The sequence below is a fragment of the Somniosus microcephalus genome, chromosome 11, assembly GCF_052327205.1.
Source record: "Somniosus microcephalus isolate GS21.2 chromosome 11, FLI_Smic_1.0, whole genome shotgun sequence".
Lineage (NCBI taxonomy): Eukaryota > Metazoa > Chordata > Chondrichthyes > Squaliformes > Somniosidae > Somniosus > Somniosus microcephalus.
Genome location: NC_140997.1, coordinates 71,746,435 through 71,763,552, shown reverse-complemented (window position 1 = coordinate 71,763,552; position 17,118 = coordinate 71,746,435). Strand labels below are relative to the sequence as shown.

At 45.5% G+C, this 17,118-nt stretch overlaps 1 protein-coding gene across 1 annotated transcript in view; it reads left to right on the top strand.

Annotated features, from left to right (window-relative positions):
• The window catches only part of clcn7 (Cl-/H+ antiporter 7), a 113,291-nt gene that overhangs the window by 16,680 nt on the left and 79,493 nt on the right, over nt 1–17,118 (top strand). Inside the window, exons 2-7 of the mRNA XM_086000851.1 lie at nt 108–176; nt 4,701–4,772; nt 7,197–7,262; nt 8,096–8,228; nt 8,390–8,499; nt 13,193–13,273. Coding sequence (XP_085856977.1) covers nt 108–176; nt 4,701–4,772; nt 7,197–7,262; nt 8,096–8,228; nt 8,390–8,499; nt 13,193–13,273 — 531 coding nt within the window. The remainder of the gene's footprint in view (nt 1–107; nt 177–4,700; nt 4,773–7,196; nt 7,263–8,095; nt 8,229–8,389; nt 8,500–13,192; nt 13,274–17,118) is intronic.

The following is a 17,118-nucleotide window of genomic DNA, read 5'->3' as shown; positions in this document are numbered from 1 at the left end:
CCTGATTTCCATTTATGGCTTTTGCAATTGTTCCTATCTCATTTATTTTGTGTTGGAATCATGTGCATATGCTAAAATTATGTTGATAGTTTTTTTTTATGTTCTAGTTTTCCCAAACCAACTTTTTCCGTATTGAAAGGCTGACCACGGTGAATCTAGATGACGATACCGAACCGGTAATTACTTCAAAAATCTTTGTGTGCGCCAAAGAACAGTTGAAACTTTGCAAACCCAATGATAACCACTAGGCTACCGTTCCAGTGTTATATGTTACTGGAATAGTAATCCAGAGGCCTGGACTAATGATTCGTGAGTTCAAATCCTATCATGGCAGCTGGGGAATTTTAATTCACTTAATTAAATAAATCTGGAATAAAAATCTGGAATAAAAAGCGAGTATCCGTAATGGTGATCATGAAACTATCGTATTGTCATAAAAAACCCATCTGGTTCGCTAATGTCCTTTTAGAAAAGGAAATCTGCCGTCCTTACTTGGTCTGGCCTTTGTGACTCCAGGCCCACAGCAATGTGGTTGACTCTTAACTGCCCTCTGAAACTCAGTTGTAACAAACTGCTACGAAAAGCAGAATAAAACCAGACGGGCCACCCGGCATTGACCTCGGCACCAGCTTTGGACACGACAACAGCACACCCAGACCAATTGATCCTGCCCAGTCCTCCTCACTAACATCTGGGGAGAACTGTCCCACAGACTTGTCAAGCAACAGTCTGACATAGTCATACTCACAGAATCATACCTTTCAGCCAATGTCCCAGACTCCTTCATCACCATCCTGTCCCATCGGCAGGACAGACCCACCAGAGGTGGCGGCACAGTGGTATACAGTTGGGAGGGAGTGGCCCTGAGAGTCCTCAACATGGACACCGGAAGTCTTGCGGTCAAGCATGGGCTAGGATACCTCCTGCTGATTACCACCTACTGCACTCCCTCAGCTGATGAATCAGTACTCCCCCATGTTGAACACCACACGAAGAAGCACTGAGGGTAGCAAGGGCACAGAATGTACTCTGGGTGGGGCACTTCAATGTCCATCACAAAGAGTGGCTCGGTAGCACCACTACTGACCGAGCTGGCCGAGTCCTGAAGGACATAGCTGCCAGACTGGGCTTGCGGCAGGTGGTGAGAGAGCCAACATGAGGGAAAAACCTACTTGACCTCGACCTCGCCGATCTACCTGTTGCAGATGCATCTGTACATGACAGCATTGGTAGCAGTGACCACCGCACAGTCCTGGCGAAGACGAAGTCCCGTCTTCACACTGAGGATACCCTCCATTGTGTTGTGTGGCACTACCACCGTGCTAAATGGGTTAGATTCAGAATAGATCTAGCAGCTCAAAACTGGGCATGCACGAGGTGCTGTGGGCCATCAGCAGCAGCAGAATTGTACTCCATCACAATCTATAACCTCATGGCCACAAGCAGTACCAGGCATACCTAAAAATGAGCTGGCAACCTGGGGAAGCTTCAACACAGGACTACATGCATGCTAAACAGCAAAAGCAGCATGCTATAGACAGAGTTAAGCAATCCCACAATCAATGGATCAGATCAAAGCTCTACAGTCTTGCCACATTCAGTTGTGAATGGTGGTGGACAATTAAACAACTAAAGGGAGGAGGAGGCTCCATGAATATCCCCATTCTCAATGATGGCGGAGCCCAGCACACGAGTGCAAAAGATAAGGCTGAAGCGTTTACAACCATCTTCAGCCAGAAGTGCCGAGTGGATGATCCATATTGGCCTCCTCCTGAGGTCCCCACCATCACAGATGCCAGTCTTCAGTCAATTCGATTCACTCCACGTCATATCAAGAAGTGACTGAGCGCACTGGATACAGCAAAGGCTATGGGCCCCGACAACATCCCGGCTGTTGTGCTGAAGATTTGTGCTCCAGAACTAGCTGCGCCTCTAGCCAAGCTGTTCCAGTGCAGCTATAACACTGGCATCTACCTGATAATATGGAAAACTGCCCAGGCATGTCCTGTCCACAAAAAGCAGGACAAATCCAATCCGGCCAGTTACTGCCCCAGCAGTCTACTCTCAATCATCAGCAAAGTGATGGAAGGTGTCGTTAACAGTGCTGTCAAGCGGCACTTACTCACCAATAACCTGCTCGATGCTCAGTTTGGGTTCCGCCAGGACCACTCGGCTCCAGACCTCATTACAGCCTTGGTCCAAATATGGACAAAGGAGCTGAATTCCAGAAGTGAGGTGAGAGTGACTGCCCTTGACATCAAGGCAGCACTTGACCAATTGTGGCCTCAAGGAGCCCTAGTAAAATTGATGTCAGTGGGAATCAGGGGAAAAACTCTCCACTGGCTGGAGTCATGCCTAGCACAAAGGAAGATGGTTGTGGTTGTTGGAGGGCAATCTTCTCAGCCCCAGGACATCGCTGCAGGAGTTCCTCAGGGCAGTGTCCTAGGCCCAACCATCTTCAGCTGCTTTATCAATGACCTTCCCGCCATCATAAGGTTAGAAATGGGGACGTTCGCTGATTGCACAGTATTCAATTCCATTTGCAGCTCCTCCGACAATGAAGCAGTCCATGCCCACATGCAGCAAGACCTGGACGACATTCAGGCTTGAGCTGATAGTGGCAAGTAACATTCACGTCACACGTGCCAGGCAATTGACGATCTGGATTCTTTTAGGCGTCAATCTGGTTCAACAATAATCGACTCGAACACTGTTTTCTCAAAGAATAGTCTTTTATTCTTTATCGGCCGACGCACTCGGTTCTGCTTAACTACCCAGAACTCAGCCGAGTCTGGAATACCAGCTAGGAGCGAGAGCTACGGACTCCCAAAAAGTTACAGGTTATATACACTTCAAAAAGTACGAACTCATCAGTTACTACACAATTTCCCTTAGCAACACATTACCTTTCAATCACATTCTTTTGAAGACAACTTATCTATAATATCACAACATCAAAGCCCATTCTTTTATGATCTGTCTTTTGATCTAACCATCCGGACCTCAAGGGCCGGTGTTTGTTTACTATAGCCTAGGTCAATTTGAGTTGTCAAACTGTAATTGAGCACTGCTCAGATACCAATTGATTATCAAAGGACAGTTGACATTACATGACCTTTATTGTTCTACAATCTAAATTGTTTCAGAGCGGAACTGCCATCTCTGCAAACTGCCATGGTCTGCAAAGTAAGGCTGAAGTACCCCTTTCCGGTCTCACCTAAACTAAAAGCAATCATCCCTTACACTAAGCCATTTTGTGCCCATTCTATTTACACTGAAAGGTTCCAGACACCATTTTAATTCATCAGACTGTATTCCAATAAGGGGTACGTTTCCACACAATGACTATCTCCAACAAGCCAGAGTCTAACCACCACCCCAGGACATTCAACATTACCATCGCCGAATCCCCCACCATCAACATCCTGGGTGGGGTGGGGGTCACCATTGACCAGGAACTTAACTGGACCTGCCAAACATAAATACTGTGACCACAAAAGCAGGTCAGAGGCTGGGTATTCTGCAGTGAGTGTCTCTCCTCCTGACTCCCCAAAGCCGTTCCACAATCTACAAAGCACAAGTCAGGAGTGTGATGGAATACTCTTCACTTGCCTGGATGAGTGCAGCTCTAACAACACTCGAGAAGCTCGACACTATTCAGGACAAAGCAGCCCGCTTGATTGGCACCCCATCCACCACCTTAAACATTTCCCTCCACCACCGGCACACCGTGGCTGCAGTGTGTACCACCTGCAAGATGCACTGCAGCAACTCGCCAAGGCTTCTTCGGCAGCACCTTCCCAAACCCATGAGCTCTACCACCCAGAAGGACAAGGGCAGCTGACGCATGGGAACACTACCACCTGCAGGTTCCCCTCCAAGTTACACACCATTCTGACTTGGAAATATATTGCCATTCCTTCATTGTCGCTGGGTCAAAATCCTGGAACTCCCTCCCTAACAGCACTATGGGAGTACCTTCACCACACGGACTGCAGCGGTTCAAGAAGGTGGCTCACCACCACCTTCTCAAGGGCAATTAGGGATGGGCAATAAATGCTGGCCTTGCCAGAGATGTGCACATCCTAGGAATAAATAAAAAAAAATAAAAAAATTTGAGGTGAATTTTTAATGCTGCATATCATAAAATGGAATTAAGGAATTTTCATGGTTCTTAGTTATTTTTTGATTGCACTATTCATTTAAAAAAAAAAAAAAAGGTTTTAGAATATTTGTCATTTGGGTGATGGGGACTGTGCATAGCATTGCTCTGATCGCACTTGCACAGACCTCTTCTCCTCCTGCTCCACCGTCTTCTGATCGCTGGATACAAGAGCCGAATGCGTAGTCTGCTCGTCCAGTGTTTGCAGAGTGCAAATGGTGGGAAACACGGTGTGGGCCATGTTTCCCTCATTTGCATGGAATCACTGTTTATTCGCCCACTTATGGGTAAGGTCTAATTGCCCCAACTGACCTGGCCACTGGAAAATGGCGGGGAGTGGAACATGTTCCTGAGTAGCAGCCTCCTGCCCCACATCCATTGGAAAAATTGGTTTGGGGAAGTGGAAATCCTAGGTCATTGTCACTGCTGACTTTCCTTTTGTAATTTAGGTGGTAAAGTTTAAAATAAAAATTGATGTGCTGTGTATTAAAACAAAATGTATTTTTTTCATGCACTTCCCGTGCTTTTTTCCCCTTAGGATGGCGATCCATCTACTTGCGTTTCCAAGGAAATTCCGCACAATGAAAAACTTCTTTCACTTAACTATGAGGTAATTGACACTTGGTTATCTTGTGTAATTCCTCTCTCAATGTACATATCGAGTTGGTGTTCCAGTTAGTTCAGAGACAATGATGAAAGGGTTAATTCTTACTCTGGCATACCTCCACATACTGCAAGAGTAAACCCTAGTTGATAGATGGTAAAATCACAAAGACTTGAACCTTTAGGATGTTTTGATGTCGATATGATATCAGCCACAAAGCACTTCCTGCTTGGACTGCATTAGAACATCTCACTATCGCTGATATTTTTTCTTTACCCCTCTCCCAGCGGAGGCAGAAAGCATGTTACACAGTTAATAGTTTTGTACAAGTGTTCAAGACAGTTTGTGCAGGGGGTGGGGGGGGGGGGGCGGGGGGGGTTGAGCATTAGCATATTAAGGCTCCCTAGTTTCGCTCTGATCGCCCCTCCTGACTCCTCCGCACTCATCTTGTCCACGAGACCCACTTCCTGCTCCCTCGACCCTATTCCCGCCAAACTGCTGACCACCCAACTTCCTTTTCTGGCTCCCATTGTTAGCGGTTCTCTCTCCTCAGGTACTGTCCCCCTCTTCCTCAAAACTGCCGTCATCACCCCCCTCCTCCAAAAAAAAAAAAAAAAACCCTTGACCCCTCCATCCTTGCAAACTACCACCCCATCTCCAACCACCCTTTCCTCTCAAGCCCTTGAACATGTTGTCGCCTCCCAAATTCGTGCTCATCTTTCCTGCAACTCCACGTTTAAATCCCTGCAATCGGGTTTCCACCCCGCCACAGTACCGAAACGGCTCTCGACAAAGTCACAAATGACATCCTTTGTGACTGTGACAAAGCTAAACTATCCCTTCTTGTCCTTCTTGACTTGTCTGCAGCCTTTGACACGGTTGACCACACCATCCTTCTCCAACGCCTCTCCACCGTCGTCCAGCTGGGTGGGACTGCACTCGCCTGGTTCCATTCATATTTATCTAATCGTAGCCAGAGAATCACCTGCAACGTCTTCTCTTCCCGCTCCCGCATCGTTACCTCTGGTGTCCCCCGTGGATCTATCCTTGGCCCCCTCCTATTTCTCCTCTACATGCTGCCCCTTGGAGACATCCTCTGAAAACAGCTTCAGTTTCTACATGTACGCTGATGACACCCAGCTCTACCTCACCACCACTTCTCTCGACCCATTCACGGTCTCTAAATTGTCAGACTGCTTGTCCGATATCCAGTTCTGGATGAGCAGAAATTTTCTCCAGTTAAATATTGGGAAAACCAAAGTCATTGTTTTCAGTCCCCGCCACAAACTCTGTTCCCTAGCCACTGACTCCACCCCTCTCCCTAACATCTGTCTGAGGCTGAACCGCACTGTTCGCAACCTTGGTGTCATATTTGACCCTGAAATGAGCTTCCGACCAAATATCCGAGGCATAACAAAGACTGCCTATTTCCACCTCCGTAACTTCGCTCGCCTCCGCCCTTGCCTCAGCTCATCCGCTGCTGAAACCCTCATCCATGCCTTTGTTACCCCTAGACTTGACTATTCCAATGCACTCCTGGCTGGCCTTCCACCTTCCACCCTACGTAAACTTGAGGTCATCCAGAACTCGGCTGATTGTGTCCTAACTCACACCAAGTCCCGTTCGCCCATCACCCCTGTGCTCGCTGACCTACATTGGCTCCCGGTTAAGCAATGCCTCGATTTCAAAATTCTCATCTAATTCTGCCCTCTTGAGCATCCCTGATTATAATCGCTCAACCACTGGTGGCCGTGCCTTCTGTTGCCCTGACCCTAAGCTCTGGAATTCCCTGCGTAAACCTGTCTGCCTCTCTACCTCTCTTTTTCCTCCTTTTAAGACACTCCTTAAAACCTACCTCTTTGACCAAGCTTTTGGTTCTCTGCCCTAATTTCTCCTCATGTGCCTCGGTGTCAAATTTCTTGTCTTTCCTACTCCTGTGAAGCGCCTTGGGATGTTTTACTACGTTAAAGGCGCGATATAAATACAAGTTGTTGGTGGTGGTATGGGAAGGAAAAATCATGTCAATCAATACCTTTTTAAAAAGAACTGTTTGTTTTTAAAAGTCATCCAGGGCATATCTCTTGTGGTATGTGGATGTATGTTCAAGGCTGTCCCCTCCTGTTGGTGTTTCAATTACATTTATAACCGGGCATCACATTTTTATATTTACAGTGGCATCTAAACTTGTTGGGTGTACTGTAGCATCATAATAGAGAACAAATATTTGATAATATATCATGTATTCCATCAATAAATAGTCAGCCTGAAGATCCTGTGTCAGAAAGCGTTCTCTTAATTTAAGGTTTATAAGCTTTTGGTGACATTTATCCGAAAATTAAAGAAAAGAATTGTCCGCTGCACTTTGTCTTGTCCAATTCCTGTTAGTGTGTCGTAGCATGGATTTTGGTTAATTCTTAAAATTTTTTTTAGAGCCTTGACTATGACAATAGTGAAAATCAGCTATTCATGGAGGAAGAAAGGAGGATAAGCAAAATAGTAAGTTCTTTTATGCAATCTGTCCATTTGTTTTAATAATGCATATTCGCCTCCAGTGCTGTTGCTAAGACAAAAATAAAATATCTCCTTCCTTTCTACGTTTTTATGTCTCACGGTATTAACTCATGTTTTTCTTGTGTCTGTATTAGTCCCTCTTTCTCCTCCTTTATCACTCTTGAAGTTCTCCCTTTTTTCTGTTTCCTCTCTTCTGTATGACTCACTAGTTCTTTTAGTGATGTACTCAATTCCTGTCTTCTGCAGCAAGGTATCAGCCAACATGTACCAGGTTCAGGGTAGCGTCAAGCTATGTAGGAGCTGGTGTAACATGGGCAAGTAAGAATGAAACTGGGGCATCGAGACTGGCTGGGAAGGAGAGGTTCTGCTTTCATCGTCTGCTAATTCTCACCAGATATTTCTCTCGTATTTTGAAATCCACTTATACGTTTAAATTAGTAATCTGACGGTTTACCTATTGAATTGTACTGGTGACCCCTTTTGGTAGCCACCCTGAATTCTGGAAAGTCCTAAACCCAGGAGGAGGATGAAGCTGCCTCATTTACTCTTCCTGCTTTTGATACTGGCCCATTTACTTTGTAATTTGGTTACCCCCAGATTAGCTAAATATGCACACACTCTGACCTTCTGTGAATGAGGGGTTTCATGATCTACACTGAACACAAACCCATGATGTGATATGGTGCCACTATTGGATTATACCTTGTCCAATTTCAACACCTGATTTATAGAAGCTTTTTCCAATACTATGTGGTAGTTTGATCATATCTGTAGTGTTGATGAATCCTTTTCAATTCTTTTCTTTTTTCTCCATACAGGGCTTTCATGTACTTGAAATCAAACGATGGGTTGTCTGTTGCTTCATAGGAATCTTTACTGGCCTTATTGCCTGTTTTATCGATATTGTTGTGGAATATCTTGCTGATGTAAAGTACCTAATAATTAAAAAAAGTATCCTTTTCCTTGTTTACTGAATAACATGACATATCGTCATTGAAGATTTCATCTGGCTGGAGGTTTTGCATTCCATTGACACGTTCTTCTGTTTGTATAATCTCTCTCTTCAAATAGTCTACGCAGGTTGTCGTTGGTTTTCCTTAAAAAATCTGCAGATATTGATAAATCTACGGAAGGAGGGGGATTATCCATTTCGCTTGTGCTTTGGGCAACAATGAATGCTGGTATTGTGATGATTGGCTCGATTCTGGTGGCATTTATAGAGGTCATGAGATTTCTGTTTTATCGACTCTGTTTTATCTCCCCTTGTCCAGTCTCTTCCCACCTACATCCGCGACTCTTCCGAAGCCCTCCGCCACTTTTAACAGTTTCCATTTTTCTGGCTTCCCGAACCGTCTCCTTTTAGCTGTGGATGTCTAATCCTTCTACACCTCCATCTCCCATCAGAAAGGTCTAAGGGCCCTCCTCTGCTTCCTTGAATGGAGGCCCAACCAGTCCCCATCCACCACCACCACCCTCCTCCGCCTGGCTGAACTTGTTCTCACATTGAGCAACTTCTCCTTTGACTCCACTCACTTCCTCCAAATAAAAGGTGCCGCTATGGGAACCCATATGGGTCCTGGCTATGTCTGCTTTTTCGTGGGATATGTGGAATATTCATCGTTCCAGTCCTACTCGGGTACCCTCCCTCGCCTCTTTTTCCCGTATATTGATGACTGTAGTGGTGCTGTTTCTCGCCCCATTCCAGAAAATTTCATCAACTTTGGTTTCAATTTCCACCCTTCCCTTGCATTCACATGGTCCATCTCCGACTCCTTCCCTTCCTCAACTTCTCTGTCTCCATTTCTGGAGATAGGCTATTGACCAATATCCACTATAAGCCCACTGACTCCCACAGCTACCTTGACTACACTTCCTCCCACCCCACTTCCTGTAGGACTCTATTCCATTCTCCCAGTTTCTCCATCTCCGTCGCATCTGTTCTGATGACGCCACCTTTCATTCCAGTGCTTCCGATATTTCTTCCTTTTTCCTCACCCAATGATTCCCCATCACTGGTTGACTGTTCGTTCCATTTCCCGCACTTTTGCTCTCCCTTTCCCCTTCGTCCCAGAACCGCGATAGAGTTCCCCTTGTCCTCACCTTCCATCCCACCAGCCTCCCCATTCAACGGATCATCGTCCGCCACCTCCAGCGTGATACCATCAAACACATCTTCCCCATCCCTTTTAGCATTCTGCAGGGACCGTTCCCTCCGCAACACTCTGGTCCACTCCTCTACCATCCCCAACACCTGCTCCCCTTCCCACGGCATCTTCCCGTGCAAGCACAAGCGATGGTGCCCTTTTACCTCTTCCCTTCCCACCAGCTAGGGCCCCAAACACTCCTTCCAGGAGAAACAGAGATTTACTTGTACTTCTTTCAACTTGCTATACTGTATTTGCTGCTCACGATGCGGCCTCCTCTACATTGGGGAGAGCAAATGCAGATTGGGTCACCGCTTTGTCGAACACTTCCATTCAGTCCGCAAGCATGGCCCTGAGCTTCCGGTCGCCTGCCATTTTAATTCTCTGCCCCTCTCCCACTCTGTCCTCTGCCTCTGACACTGTTCCAATGAAGCTCAACGTAAGCTCGAGGAACAGCACCTCATCTTTCGATTCGGCACTTTATAGCCATCCGGACCAACATAGAGTTCAACAATTTCAGATCATAACCTCTGCCCCCATTTTCTGGGACAACAGCTGTTGGTAATGATTCTGCTATTCCCATTTACACTTTTTTTGTTTCTTGTCCCATTACCATCTCCTTTTGCCTTGCACCATCATACCTTTTGTCATTTAATCTCTATTACAGACCTTCCCTTTTGTCCTTTCCTCCCCTTTCCCTGCCTCTGCACTTGCTGAAAACCTGTTATATCTCTAACTTTTTCCAGTTCTGACTAAAGGCCATCAACCTGAAACGTTAATTCTGTTTCTCTTTCCACAGATGCTGCCTGACCTGCTGTACATTTCCAGCATTTTCTGTTTTTATTTCAAATTTCCAGCATCCGTATTTTGCTTTTGCATGAGATTTCTTGTTACTCTGCATAATTTTTTTTAAATTTAATTTATAAAAATTGTAAGTTGTACTGAGTAAGCAATACTTAAATTGGTTTTTAAAATGTAATTTTGTCAGTGAGCTTATAATTTTGCAACAATATTATACAGTATCCTCCAGCATATTACTGCTTTTGATATTCATATGTAATTAAATATTTAGAGTGTGCACTGTGCAGCTGTCATAACTGAGCGACTAGAACAAAATGTTTACACTAATGCAATAGCAAAATACTGTGGATGCTGTAAATCTGAAATAACAACAGAAAATGCTGGAAACACTCAGCAGAAGGGTCACAGACCTGAAACATTAACTCTGTTTCTCTCTCCACGGATGCTGCCTGACCTGCTGAGTGTTTCCAGCATTTTCTGTTGTTATTTAAAATGTTTACGCTGTTGCCCTAATGGCCAGCATCTTTTGCCTCTCCAGTATAATCGAGTACAAGATGTTTTTATGCGCTTTTGATGGAGTACTACCTGTTGAGATTGACATTCCCCCTTGCCACCCTAATTGCTTTTTCCAGTTTTCTTGCCTGTTTGTGAAATTGCTTGAAAATATTCGAGATTACTTCTAAAAGATACCTTCATGTGTAGTTCAAAAACCTATTGAGGCTTCTTGTTGAAAGCTGCAGTGCCATTGAGCCTTACAGATTGATATTGCAAGCCATTAGTCATCACTGTCTTCTCTACTCGTTTGGGTATCCTGCATCTTGTAGAAATTTTGAGTAAGGCTATTCTAGCAGGATTTCAGTAATGCCTAGATGCATAATATCAGGAACGAATGGCTGTAAGAGTGATGAACCACTGCTGCGTTCACTTCCATCAGACTCTGTTTTTCCTTGGTGAACCCACAGAGGTTTACAGCACAGATGGGTCATTTAGCACATTGTATCTGCGATGGCTTTTTGCTGAAGCAATCCAATACCAGTCCCACAACCCAGCTCTCCTCCCCATAGTCTTGTATCTTCCTCTGCTTCACATGTTCATTCACTTTCCCTAAACTATGCCATGGTCACTGCCTCAACCAGTCTCCCTGACAACAAGGGAGAAGTGCAACTGTGATTGAACTTCACTGTGGAATGAGATGTTAAACTAATGCAATATATTCTGAAATATATAATGCATTCTAATAAGTAAAATTGGCAGGTGTAAACTTTGCCTTGAATTAAATGCAACTTTATATATATAGCACAATAAACACAGTGACTTGTGTACATGGAAGTTACAGAAAGAAATAACTATATATATTAATTAGTACCTCATCATATTTCTCAAATGTCCTAAAGTGGTTCACGCACAATTAATTATGTAGGTGAATGTGGCAGCCTTTTTTCACACAAGATTCTTGTATGAAAAATGGTTGCCACATTCACCTACATAATTAGTATGCTTCATTGCTAGAGACGCTGGTCTGCAAATGAGATGTTAAGCCAATGCTATCACGGGATAGTTAATGCCCACTTAAATAGGCAGATAGGACCTTGGTTTAGCATCTCATTTACATAACTGTCTCTGGCAATGCCGCACCCCCTCAGCACTGTACTGAACTAATCGCCTAGATTATGTGTTCAAGTTAACTTACTGCTGTGTGTATTGTGACTTCACAGTGTAAACATCATAATCTACAGAGCAAGGTAACATATGCTGATACAAAAGCAAAATGCCGATGATGCTGGAAATCTGAAATAAAAACAGAAAATGCTGGAAATACTCAGCAGGTCAGGCAGCATCTGTGGAGAGAAAGAGTTAACGTTTCTGCTCGATGAAAGGCCATCAACCTGAAACATTAACTCTGTTTCTCTTCCCACAGATGCTGCCTGACCTGCTGAGTATTTGCAGCATATTCTGTTTTTATGTAACATATGCTGAATTGGGCAGGACAGTATTTGTATACAATATATACATAGAAACTACAGTGGAAGGAGACCATGAGCCCATGGAGTCTGTCATTGCTAGCTCCATAACTACAGCTGTCTATTTTGATCCCATTTCCCGTCTATCAAATACTTATCAAATTCCCATTTTAAATGATAGTTTGTGCTTCACTAGCCTCTTGCAGTAAAGCATTCCATGTTCAATAACCAACTTGTTCCAATGTTTCACTAGTGTTAATCCAGAGTTTATGTCCTCTACTAATTTGCATACTAGTGGAAATAATCTTTCGTTATTTGCTGTCTTAATACTTTCAGAATTTTGTAAAACTTGGATTCCTCCCATGACCTTCTCTGTTCTAATGAAAACTGGCTCTAGTTTTGAGCCTTTTCACATACTCTCTCATTCCTGGTATAATTTTAGTGAATCTTTATTGTGCCCTTTCCGCGGCTCTGATATTCATTGTTGTAGCAGATTTCCCAGAGCTGCATGCAGTATTCCAACTGGGGCCTAACCAATGTCTCTCACAAATTCAGCATGTTCTTGCTTTTATATTCAATGCATAAAACCAGAACCCCTTTTGCTTCTTTTACGTATTTTTCTATATATGTTCCCATCTTTTAGAGATCTGGATTTCTCTGTTCCTCCACTCTGTTTAGAATCTTACCATTTAGGGTATACTTCCCATCAATGTTTTTATTCCAGAAATATACTATTTCGGCATTTAATTGCATCTGCCCACTTCACTACCCTGTCTTTATCCTCATGCCATCACCTGCATTTTTTTTTTCACAGTGCCATGTCCCTTAATATCAGAAGTAACTCCTATTTATCTGGATGATTGATTTGCTTGTGGTTGTTGAATATGTACTATGCAGCAAAAATGTGTTAAGTGATTGGGCAAAGTCAGACTTTAGATTTTGACGCAATAATCTTGAAGGGCAATTTGGGATCAGCTTTGTGTGACTTTTATTTAATGTTTTGCTTTAGCCTGCAGCAGCTGGCAGTGGAATTCCCCAGATCAAATGTTACCTTAATGGAGTCAAGGTGCCACATGTGGTTCGACTTAAGGTAGGCAAAACATTTCATAAAATGAACTGTGTGGCGTTTCTTCTTAACCTTCAGGTTTGGCAACTGTTTTCTGAAACTTTGTATGTTGAAAAAGCACTTGTATTAAGAACCACACTAAGTTTGTGTTTGACAGTACAAATTGATGTTTTAAAACAAAGTTATAAAGAATTTCATTTTCATGTCGTTGTGAAATGTGCACATTTTGACTTTTTTAATGTTGTGAATTGTCAACATTGTGAAATGGTTAATTTAGTTTAAAGCATTTAAAGAAAACCTTTGACTCATTCCACATGTATAATGCAGAAAGTTAGCATTTTAAATTCATAATTGAAACTGGGGCTTCAGATTGATACTGGGGCTTAAAGGGTTAAATTATGAGGACAGGTTCCATAAACTTGGGTTGTATTCCCTTGAGTTTAGAAGGTTGAGTAGTGACCTAATTAAGGTGTTTAAAAATTATAAAAGGATTCGATAGAGTAGATACAGAAAAGCTTTTCCCTCTGGTGGGGGAATCCAGAACAGGGGGGCACGATCTTAAATTTAGAGCTAGGGCATTCAAGGAGTGAAGTCAGGAAGCACCTTTTCATACAAAGGATAGTGGAAACATGGAATTCTTTTACCCAAAAGGCTGTGGCTATTGGGTCAATTGAAATGACCAAGACTGAGCTTGACATTGTTATTAGGTAAGGGTATCAAGGGATAGAGATCAAAGGTGGGTAAATGGAGCTGAGTTACAGATCAACCATGATCTAATTGAACGGTGGAACAGGCTAAGGGGCTGAATGGCCTACTCCTGTTCCTATGTAAAGCACTACTGATGCACACCATGGTGTCGCTCTACCATTAGCTAGTCCTATCTATATATATATATATATATAAATCGGTACGTCTATCTGTCTATGTCTGTCTGTCTGTCATCGCGTGTGCGTTGCGGGTATGCACTCGAAAGTTACAGGGCGTACCTACGCGCGCGTTACCTCCAAAGAAAGCTTACGCTTCCGAGACGGTTTTAAGCGTATTTACGTTTCGGCCGGGCTAAAATTGCGCCCGCGGTATCCCAAAAACCTTCAACATTCCGCTCATTAGCATCTCATTATCCGCTCATTAGCGACAGAGTGACCTCGAGCTCGACCAATCGTACGCCGGGTTGCTGGCGTGTGCCGCCGGGCCAATCGGTGCGCGTGTGGCCGGGCTTTATCGTTCTGAACCGAGGTGCGTCGCCGCCATCTTGATTCCAAACTTTTCCTTTCTTTTTCCCGCTTTCTGCGTCTTTAAAAAAAAACGTTGCTTTTAAAACACATATTGTTTTAAAAAAAAATGATTTAGAAAGTAATTAACTTATCTAATCTCATTAATTTTCCTACCTTTCCCCGTTTTTCCAGGTAGGCCTAGAAGCCTCGGCGTCTCCTCCGCACCCACGCCCGAGCTAGGCACCTCCCGGCCCCACTCGACGGCTGGAGGGCGGAGCCTCAGCCCAGCGCCGCTAGGGTGCGCGCGCAGCAGGAGCTGAGACGTCTCTCTCTGCCGGGGCTTGCTGAGCGTCCAGCGTTACCCTGGCAACGGGCGCAATCGGCGGTCTTCACCTCGGGGGGGAGGGGGGGCGGCCGCGACCCTCGGGGGGGGGGGGGGGCCGCGCGCGCAGCAGGAGCAGCTGAGACGCGGCGTCTCTCTCTCTGGCTTGGTCAGCGTCACGGTTGCCCTGGCAACCGGGCCCGCCGGCCGAGAGAGTCGCTGCGTCTCAGCTCCTGCTGCGCGCGCAATCGGCGGTCTTCACCTCCCGGGGGGGGGGGGGAGGCGCCCGCCGCCCTCCCTCCCCTCCCTCCCCCCCGCCCTCCATCCCCCCCTTCCCCCCTGCCCTCCATCCCCCCTCCCCTTCCCCGCCCTCCCTCCCCCCCGGCCCTCCCTTCCCCCCAGTCGCTCGCTCTCTCTCTCTTCCAACAACAACATGCCCTTGAAAAAGCCTCGGCACCGCCGGGCACTTCAGCTAGTATTTTCATATAAGCTGTATCTATCAGTGAAATTAATGCTGGCTCATAATGATCTGGATCTAGAAAATGTGTTTTCTTTTAGGTTACTTTGATGTGCCTTCAATAACCACAAAACTAGAAGTTATTAACTTTAAACAAGTTGGCTTTTAATCACTAAGATCAGAGCTTACATCTCAACACACCGACTGGCTCACAGGAATGAGTCATACAGATCCTGGGATCTTTAAGTAAGAGAAGTCAGGGGCGGAGCCAAGAGCCAAGACCTGGAACCTTCCAGGCCAGTCAGGAAAGAGGAAGTGAAACTATACACCGTGTGGGGGAGGGTAATATACATGAGTGCAAAACGAATACAGGCAAGACAAACAGATTTCATTACATTCACCCCTTCTTTAGATTTAGTCCATCGGGGTGATGTTTCTCAAAAGTTGGTGTAAGTGAGTCTGTCAGGAGGTTTTGCGGTTCTCCGTGATCAGCGCAAAGCTGGTTGGGGTGCCTCTAGGGGAGTGGATTCTGGTTCCTCCGCTGTCCGGACCTCCGCAGTGTCTTCCAGGTTATCTGCAGTGTCCTCCAGGTTAAAGTTGGGTATTGATACCTCTGGGCGTCCTGTCTCTTTTTGGTGTAGGTCTTCATCGGGTAGTCTCCCATCGTTCTCTCCGCTCCCCAAGGGAGCGAGGTCTTTTATGGAAACAGTGTCCTCTCGCCCGTCAGAGTATTCGATATAGGCGTACTGAGGGTTTGCATGGAGGAGCTGTACCTTTTCCACAAAGGGGTCCGTTTTATGGCGTCTCGCGTGCTTCCGCAATAGTACTGTCCCCGGAGACGTCAGCCACGTGGGTAGAGATATGCCCGAGGTGGATTTCCGGGGGAAAACGAACATCTTTTCGTGAGGGGTAGTGTTAGTGGCAGTACATAACAGAGACCTTATGGAGTGGAGCACGTCTGGGAGGACTTCCTGCCAGCGGGAGGTCGGAAGGCCTTTTGACTTTAAGGCTAACGTGACAGCCTTCCAAACAGTAGCATTCTCCCTTTCCACTTGCCCATTACCCCGGGGGCTGTAGCTAGTGGTTCTGCTAGTGGCTATCCCCTTTTGAGAGCAAGAACTGGCGCAGTTCGTCACTCATAAATGACATCCCCCTATCGCTGTGTATGTAGTTCGGCATGCCAAACATGCAGAATAGATTACAGAGACACTTGATGACCGTGGCACTGGTCATGTCTGGGCAGGGAATGGCAAAGGGGAAGCGGGAATATTCATCGATGATATTGAGGAAGTATACGTTACGGTCGGCAGAGGGAAGGGGTCCCTTGAAGTCCAGACTTAGGCGCTCGAATGGCCGTGTGGCTTTGATGAGGTGTGCACGGTCAGGCCTGTAGAAACGAGGCTTGCATTCCGCACAGATGCGGCAGGCTCTGGTCATTGCCCTGACCTCCTCGATGGAGTGGGGCAGATTGCGGGACTTTATAAAATGGTATAGTCGGGTGACCCCTGGGTGACAGAGGTCGTTGTGGAGACCCTGTAATTTGTCCGTATGAATGCTGGCACACATTCCCCGCGATAGGGCGTCTGGGGGTTCATTAAGGGCTCCCGGCCTGTACATAATATCATAGTCGAACGTGGATAGTTCGATCCTCCACCTGAGTATTTTGTCATTCTTGATTTTCCCCCTTTGTTATTAAACATGAAAGCCACCGACCGCTGGTCGGTGAGCAGGGTGAAACGTTTGCCGGCTAGGTGGTGTCTCCAGTGCCGCACTGCCTCCACTATAGCCTGTGCCTCCTTCTCGACAGAAGAGTGCCTGATTTCAGGTCCCTGAAGGGTTCGGGAGAAGAAGGCCACAGGTCTCCCAGCCTGATTGA